The 8,738-nt window shown below is 51.6% G+C and overlaps 1 protein-coding gene across 1 annotated transcript in view; it reads right to left on the minus strand.

Annotated features, from left to right (window-relative positions):
- Positions 1-3,853: 3,853 nt before the first annotated feature.
- KHSRP (KH-type splicing regulatory protein) overlaps positions 3,854-8,738 on the minus strand; it is a 12,748-nt gene continuing 7,863 nt past the window's right edge. The window contains exons 17-18 of the mRNA XM_029916475.1: positions 8,670-8,738; positions 3,854-4,218 (exon numbers count right to left, since the gene is read on the minus strand). The exon at positions 8,670-8,738 is cut by the window's right edge and continues 197 nt beyond it. Coding sequence (XP_029772335.1) covers positions 4,087-4,218; positions 8,670-8,738 — 201 coding nt within the window. The 3' untranslated portion in view covers positions 3,854-4,086. The remainder of the gene's footprint in view (positions 4,219-8,669) is intronic.

The following is an 8,738-nucleotide window of genomic DNA, read 5'->3' on the forward strand; positions in this document are numbered from 1 at the left end:
TTTGGACTTCCAGCCTCCAGGACGGAGAGAAAGTAGAATTCCTGTTGCTGAGTCACACACCTGTGGCATTTCAACGTGGCAGCCCCGGGGGACAAAGGGTCCAACAGCCACTGCAGTAAAAACCCCCGGGCATCTTCCATCATGATTTCCATTCGCTGTTGACCTGAATCCCTTATTTCGTTAGATACTGCCAATTTGGGATTTTTCTCTTCCAGTCATTGTTTCCCACGCCAATTAGGGCGTTCTCCCCCAAAGAAGAAATGTCCTTCCTCGCCTAGGGCTGTTTGCTTCTCCTGAAATAGTGTTGCTACCAGACAGGTGGATTAGACGCCTCCTTCCAGACCCAGGCATGGGCGTCCCCGCGGCTTCCAAGCTCGGCGACCATGAGCTCGGTTATTTCTGTCTGCCTTTGTTTTGTTCTCGCTCATCACTAGGACCTCATGGGTCAGCTATCACGTCTTTGGCCAGAGGGAGCCCTTTCTCGCTGACACTCGTGTCTTCGGATTTCCAGCACGACTTCCAACCCCTGCCTTTCACATTTCCTGCTGCGTCCTAGAATTGGCCAGGCCTCAAAGGAGCCCCTTTGGGGGGGGGGCACTCATTGCCACTGGCCCGTCGATTCCCGGCTCTTCCAGTGGACAGAGCTGAGGAACACAAACTGGTGAAAGGGGGGCGGGGAATCACAAGTTCACAACGATGTTTCCAGTTCACATTGAACATGACAGTGCTTTTTACCTCTTTCCTTAAAATGTTTGACTGCTAAAACTATTAACACAGTCCCTTGCATTATTCCATTAGCTGCAAAATAGCTTGCAGGATAGGAATATGCCTATCTTAACTACTAAGAATAAAACGACCCAAGGAAGTTTAAGGTTTCTTTGCAGCTCTGACTTTTCTTATAATATTCCTCACTGCGGAAGTGTAATAAAAACACCGAGTTGCCTGAAATAATTATTTTTTTATGTGTAGTTAGGCATCAAAGTGACATTCGGTTGGGCGACATTTGTTTCAGTTTGGTTCAGGATATTTAGGGATTGCTTTCTTTTTAATTAAAGTAATTTTTTAACGTTTATTTTTGAGAGACAGAGCGCGAGTGGGGGAGGGGCAGAGAGAGACAGGGAGACAGAATCAGTAGCAGCTCCAGGCTCTGTACTGTCAGCATAGAACCTGATGCGGGGCTCAAACCCACGAACCCGAACCGTGAGATCATGACCAGAGCCGAAGTCAGACACTTAACTGACTGAGCCACCCAGGCGCCCATCTCATTAGTTTCTGGGATGTCCATTTGTTGGGTTTATTTTGCAAATACAAAGTGTGTGTGTGTGTGTGTGTGTGTGTGTGTGTGTGTGTGTGTGTGTGTGAGAGAGAGAGAGAGAGAGAGAGAGACAGAGAGAGACAGAGAGACAGAGATCCTCCCCCTCCCCCTCCCACAAAAACGGGCATTCTGTACATACTCATCTTCATTTTTTTTAAACTCTACAATCTATCTCGAAGATCTATCCGCCCTGAAGATTTCCTCCTCTCCTTCTGTAACTAGTTCTCATTGTGTGACGCTGCTATTGTTTACTATTTAGCTGAGTTACTACTTACAGGACCATAGACCATAAGTTGCTGGACAATTTACTGACAGACAATAAGCTGTTTGCTGTCTTGTCACCACTACAAACAATGTCACACTAAAGGACCTTTGCGAGTCATTTCGAACTTTTTGCTGGGATCTTTAGGATAGGTTCTTCAGGGTGGGTTTGCTAGATTAAAGAGAAATGTGTTGACCATTTTGCTGGCTATCCACCTCACTCTGCCACCAGCAATAGATGAAAAGATCCTTTGCTCACACCCAGACCAACAGAGGAGACTGCCAAACTTCTGGATGTTCTTCTAACTGCTTATGTGTGAAATGGCATTTTGGGGTAGTTTGAAATGGGCATTTTTCTTACTCTGAGTGAGATCATACATCTTCCCCTAAGTTTTAACAGCCATTTAAATTTCTTTGCTGCGCTCTGGATCCCTTTAGCTTTCTTTTTTTTTAAATGATAGATTGTTGGTTTTTTCTTCTTGATTTCTAGGAACTCTTTATATATTGGGGCTAATAACCTTTTGTGGTACAGGTTGCAAATATTTCCCCCCACTTTGTCAATTATCATTTGACCTTATTTTATGGTATCTTTTTGTCATGCAGAAGGTATTTTTAAGATTTTTAAAATCAGATTTATCAATATATTGTTATTTCTTCCTAGATTTTAAGACCATTCCCCTCCCCCAATCCTAGGCTTATAAGGGGACCCGTTCATGGTATATTTAGTACTTATATGACCTTGCTTCTTCCCATTTATATCTCTGACCCATTTGGGACTCATCTTCGTTTTTGGGACGAGGTAAGGGTTCAATGTGACCTTTATCCAAATTGTGATCAGTTGTCACAGCATCATTCAGTTAAAAGTCTGTCCTTTCGCCCTTTTAGGGGGACGCCACCCTCACCACGCAACATTCCATATTCCCTTGGGTTTATTTCTGGAGTCCATTCTGTTCCCGGGCCTGTTTGTCCCCCAGGGCACTGCTGTTTTAGGGACGGTCTGATAGGGTTGAATGCCTCCTGTCTCATCCACCATGTTGCTTTGCTTTGCTTCCATTCTTCTGGCCACTGTCTGCTTGTTTGTTTTCGTATATGAATGTTAGGATGAACCAATTCGACTAAAAACTATCTTATCACATTAACGCTATAAACTAATCTGAGGACGCTCACCTCCTTCATGATGTGGTCTTTCTATTCAGGCACCTCTTATCTTCCTTTTGTTCAAGTCTCCTCTGAATCATTGAGGAGTATTCTGTCCAACTTTTCCTTAAAGACTGTCCTTAAGACTTTGGACATTTTTGGAAAAGGTTTGCCTGAGCATTTTATTGTTTTTTAAATTAATGTTTATTTATTTTTGAAGGAGAGAGAGAAACAGAGTGTAAGTGGGGGAGGGGCAGAGAGAGAGGGAGACACAGAATTGGAAGGACGCTCCAGGCTCAGAGCTGTCAGCAGAGATCTGGATGGGGGGCTTGAACCCACGAACAGTGAGATCATGACCTGAGCCAAAGTCGGATGCTTATCCGACTGAGTCACCCAGGCGGCCCTTGCCTGAGGATTTAATCTTTCATCTTGTTGCTGTTGCAAATGGGGCATTCTTTCCTAACCGGTGAGTTTTGTATACCATGTAGGCTATTGACTTCTGGGTGTTCATGCTATATCCCGTTATTTTATCAAATTCTCTAAAGTCTATACTGGTTTATCTATTGATTTTCCTGAGTTTTCCAGAAAAATATCATCGGCAAACGTAGTTTTACCCCCTTCTTTCAAATTCAGATTTCTCACGTTGATTTCTTTTATCTCGTTGCTTGAGCTAATCTTAGGCCTTACTAGCTCATAGGAGCAAGAGTGGGCCATTTTGTTTTGTTCCCACTTCAGTGGGGAAGCAAGTTTCCATTAAGATGCTGAACACATCTGTCAACTCTGAGGAGCCTCTTTAAGAATCTGGAATGCATGCTGAATTTTGTTCATTGCCCTTTCTGGGTTCGTGAGGGTGATCACAGGACTTTTCCACTGGTGGGGAGATAATAAACTGTGTTGAACCGTCCTTGCTTTCCCGGAATGAGTCCCACTTGGTGTTTTGTTTTGTTTTTAATGCACTGGTGGAGTCTATTTTACAAGGAAGGAAATTCTGGAGGAACTAGAGGAGGAAAAGCTCACAGTGGCCGGCCCTGGAGATCTAGGAAGGGGTCCCTGAGACGAGTCGGGGAGGGCAGCGTGAGCTGGGGACTCTGCCTTGCCCGGCGCAAGGATCTGGGCCAAAGGAAGGCAATTGAAGGCTGCTTAAATCCATCCGGGAAGGAGTATTTCAATTCAAATATCCATCAACCTAGAACTAAGAAATGGTACGACCACAGAGCAGGGGACTGTAACAATCAGAAACCTCCTTAACATGTCGACACAGTCATCGTGTTATACGGAGGGAATAAAGTCAAAGGCAAATGAGTGTCTTCACCACTTGTATAGAAAAGGAAAAAACAAGGACCTCAGAACCGATTTGCTTGTACAGGATGTGCCTAAAGTAGCTCCGGAGTGAGACGCAGGAAACCGGTGACCCTAGGGATGAAGCTGGGTGGCTGGGGATGGCGAGGACGGATGTCTTCACTCTTCCCTGTTAGTGTCCCTGACTCATGAGCTCCGCCAATGTCCTACCATCAAAAAAAAAAAAAAAAAAAAGAGCATGTAAAGCACATAACTTGGAGCTAAAAAAATCAGACTCCTGATCTTGGGGTCACGGTGGGGGTGTTGGTCAGGGAGCCACTGCACCTGCCTCTTCCCCATCCAGCCCCCTTTATGGGTGGCTAGGGGCCGGGCCCCAGACCTCGTCATCATGTTTGATTGCTCCACGGGCACAAGGGTCCACAGGGTGCTGCACAGGGGCGGCCAGACCACCGCGGAGATGGCGTGAGTCTGCCCTCCACCACCGCCTGGAGACGGCTACACCCTGTGCGCCGGTCTTGTCCTTCTGCCAGCAGAACCTGCTCGAAACGTGGGGCTCTACCCGCTTGCCACTCGGCCCCGAGGCCCGGGTGGAACAACACAGGGGTCATGCCACGGCCCCCGCATCCTGGACCTCCCTGGGTCTGTTTCTGTTCCCCATGTACCCCGGGGGCTTTCATGTCTTCCACTGGGCAGCGTAAGCACCAGCCATGGCCTCCAGCTATGAGGTTTAGGGTCTAAGCAGAGTGACTGTCTCCAGAACTGCAACATGAAATACGTTTTAGAAAGTATCTATGGGGGCGCCTGGGGGTTCAGTCTGTTAAGCCTCCGACTTCGGCTCAGGTGAGATCTCGTGTTCGTGGGTTCGAGCCCCGCGTCGGGCTCTGTGCTGACAGCTCAGAGCCTGGAGCCTGCTTCCGGTTCTGTGTCTCCTTCTCTCTCTGCCCCTCCCCCCTCATGCTCTGTCTCTGTATCAAAAATAAAAATAAATAAATAAAACAAAAAGACAATAAAGTATCTACAAAACAGGATTGTGACAACCCCCTGAACAGTTAACCACGGCTCACCTCACACCCAGCCGTATACATTCCTGGGGCAGGGGAGCAGGGATGTTTGCGCTCTTTTTAAAAATGTTTAATGTTCATCGTAGAGAGACAGGCAGAACGTGAGCAGGGGAGGGGCAGAGGGAGGGGACAGGATCGGAGGCAGGCTCCGGCTCTGAGCTGTCAGCACAGAGCCAGACGTGGGGCTCGAACTCACGAACCAGATGGTGACCTGAGCTGAGGTTGAACATGCTCAACCAACCGAGGCCCCCAGTGCTCCAGGGATATTTTAACTCTTAAAGTGAGCCACCCAGTTTCTCTTATTTTTTGTGCAGCGTCGTCCCCATCTCCGGTGGGAGGTAGGGGTGTGGGAGGAGGCTGAAACCAGGGTGCCCTGCGGTACATGCGCTCCCCGCGAAGGGCAGGACGGAGGTCTGCTCCAGGGGCACAGCTAGTGGGGCTGAGCCACTGGCTGTGACACAGCCTTCCGGACCCTTCCCCGTCCCTGGCTGGCTCGGCCCAGGCACCGCGCCTCCTGCCAGCCGGCTTCCTGCCGGCAGAGCACTGGGGGGCGGGGGCCCTGCCGTCCTCAGAACTGACCTGTAGCTCCCCCTCCGCTATGTCTGGGCAGAAGCAGCTCCAGAAAACCTCTCTGCCAAGTGCTGCTCTGTCCAGAACATTCATGGGGCTCAGAAGGGCTGCAGGGCCCATGAGGTGTGAGATCTGGTGAGGAGAGGCTAAGCTTTAACCTGAACGGACTCCCCAGGAGACCCCAGCCTGACAGCCCCTTTCTGGGCCATGGCATCACAAGGGTGGGCTCACCGGGGACCGCCGCCCACAGGGGCAGGTTCCTCGGGGCTTTGAACGAGGTCGTGGGGGCCGCGAGCCCCTGTGGGCCCCGGCGCGGCGCTGCCCTCCGAGCCCGGGGGCCCCTTCTGAATCGTGCTAGCACCCGCAGCTCAGGTGGGCCTCAGCTCACTCTGCCGTCCCCCGGGCACCGGAACGCGTGCAGTTTCCTTCCGCAGGCCCGGTCTCGGGCAGCGGGACGCCGACTGGAGAGGCCCCAGCCGGGTGCGCATCAGGGCCTGCGGGCTCCCGGGAGGCGCGGCCGCGGGTTTGCCGGGGTGGCAGGCTGCGTCCATGGAAACCCCCGTCCCCGGGGACCCTCCTGGGGGCCTTGCTCCCCGTGTTCCCAGAGGGAAAATGGGTTGGGGAGGACTCTCCACCAGGCTCACCTGCCGTCGCCCCTTCCGCAAGGCGACAAGGACAGTCTCGGGGGGGCCACACCCCACTCACTGGCCAACCCATGTTCCTCTTCACCCGGCCTCCTCTACAAACACAACTGCGGCCAGCACGCAGTTTTTAGACAAAAAGCACTTTATTTAACCAAAAAGGGGGGGGGGGTTAGGAAAGCACAATGCGCCTGCAGAAAACTATTTTTTCTTATAATCCTCTTTTTCTTAAAAAAAAAAAAAGAAAGAAAGAAAAAACACAACACAAAGCTTGTAATTTCCAATCACCATTATCAGGCTTTTACAACATCTATGAAGAACAAACAAACATCTGCTTCAAAACTCTACGGGGGGAGAGAGGAGAGAAAGAGACGGCACCCAGCAGACACGGGGAGGTTTTGTTATCATTTATTTGTGAAGTTAAAAACGAGCGATAAAAAGTAAAAACTGCCATACAATTTTCTGTTTTGTTCTCAATTTGTTTTCAGTTTCAATGTCCTCCTGAACAGTTGAAACACAAGACCAGTCCCGGGAGGGGGGAGGGGGGGCGGGAGGGGCTGCAGGGGAGCCGAGCGAGGAGGCGGGAGGAGGAAGGAGGAGCAGAGGCCAGGGGGCTCGTGGGGGGGGGGGGGGTCCTGCTATAGCAACACCTGGTCCAAGGAATGTTCCAACTCTAACTAAAAAAAAAGAGAGAGCGAGAGTGACTTTTTTTCCTTTTTAAAAGTTTATTTTAAAAACATGAAGAGGGCCAAGGGTGGCAGGAAGAAAATGAATTGCTTTCCCCTGAAAGAGGCAGTTTTGGGAAGGGATAGAGATTTTATATATATATATATAATTTTATAGGTTTTGTCTGCTTTTTGTGTTTTTTTATATTTTAAATTTTTTTTTTTGGCAGAGATTTAATTCTATCTTCTATGGCTGGCTCAACATGAAGGATCCCAATTTTGAAAGAAAAAAAGCATGAGACACACAGAACGAGCGAGAGAGTGAGAGCCCAGCATTGCCCAGGCCGTGACCTCCAAGCCACTCACAGCGAGGGCGCCCCCCGCACCCCCCACGGCAGCCATCGCTCTCTCGCCAAACAAACGAGGGAAAAAAAAAGAACACAAAAAAGCCCCCAAACAGAACAAAATGGAAAAAAAATAATAAAAGATTTTCACAGATGAAGAAGTTCACATTCATTCGATTCATTGAGCCTGCGGAGAGGGAAGAGATAGGAATTGGTCACTACGGGGAGGGGGGGCGGAAGGGAGGGCAGGAGGCTGGGGGGCGGCGAGGAGGGAGCCAGGAAGCACCTCTCCTGAGCCTGTGGCGAGCTGAACTGTCTAGGCAGGTGCTCCAGGGAACTCGGCCCAAGTCAGACGGGCTCCTTGATGATGGAGGAGGAGGAGGAGGAGGAGGAAGAGGAAGAGGAGGAGGCGGAGGAGGAGGAGGAGGAGGCGGAGGAGGAGGAGGAGGAGGCGGCGGCGGCGGCGGCGGCGGCGGAGGGGGAGGCGGCGGCGGCGCAGAGGCAGAGGCGCAGTGACATGAGGACCAGGAGAGAAGCGGGGGCCGCAGAGACAGAGGGGCAGAGGAGAGAAGCGCTCGGGTCTGGGAGGGGGAAGGTGCCCTCTGTCCTCAGGAAGGCAGGTGCTCCGGCGCATCACAACATGACAATGTCAGAAATCACGGTGTCCCCACAACACCCCTGTGAGGTAGGTTGGAAGGTGGCGGCGATCGTCATGCCCACTTCACAGACAAAACCGGGACACAGAGGCAGGCGCGAGAGCGGAGGAGGCAGGGCCTGGGGTGGGGGGCGCGGGGGGCGCCCTGAGGCCGGCCCCCTTGGCAAGCTCCCCGAGTCCCACCGGAGCGGGGCGGGGGGGGGGGGGCCGCCTGCAACACACAGTCACTTGGACACGGAGAAAAGACCGTGGGGTTAAAAATAAAAGAATGCAAAGAACAAAACCCAAAAAAGTAACGCGGAGAGGGGAAAACACATCCGTTTTCTTCCCGAGTGGCCAGATTTTGAGTGAGCGAGTTAGCAGCCAGGATGGCGACCGACGTCTGTGCCGCTGGCCTGCCCCCCACCCCCAGGACTACCCACCAGTTCAACAGTTCCGCCTTGTACTGGCTTCGCGCTCTCCCCCAGCATCGCGACAGCGTGACACAGGAACAAGCGGGCCGGCGCAGGGAGGCCTCTTCGTTTAACCTCTGGACCCAGCGCACATGTCCCCAGCTCGTGGGGACTCCCGGAGACCTCTGGCCACACGGCCCCCGCTGCAGGCATCAAGGACACACCCCGCAGGGGAAGGGATTTCCGGCGCTACCCACTAAGGCAGGATGGACGGTGGCCGGGGGTTGGAAGGAAAAAGGAGGAGGAGGAGGGTGGCAATTCCCACTTGCCTGCTGCTGTCCCTGCTGTGTGGGCGGAGGCTGGGGGCCGCCGGGACCTGGAGTCTGTCCGTAGTAAGC

The sequence above is a fragment of the Suricata suricatta genome, chromosome 12, assembly GCF_006229205.1.
Source record: "Suricata suricatta isolate VVHF042 chromosome 12, meerkat_22Aug2017_6uvM2_HiC, whole genome shotgun sequence".
NCBI lineage: Eukaryota > Metazoa > Chordata > Mammalia > Carnivora > Herpestidae > Suricata > Suricata suricatta.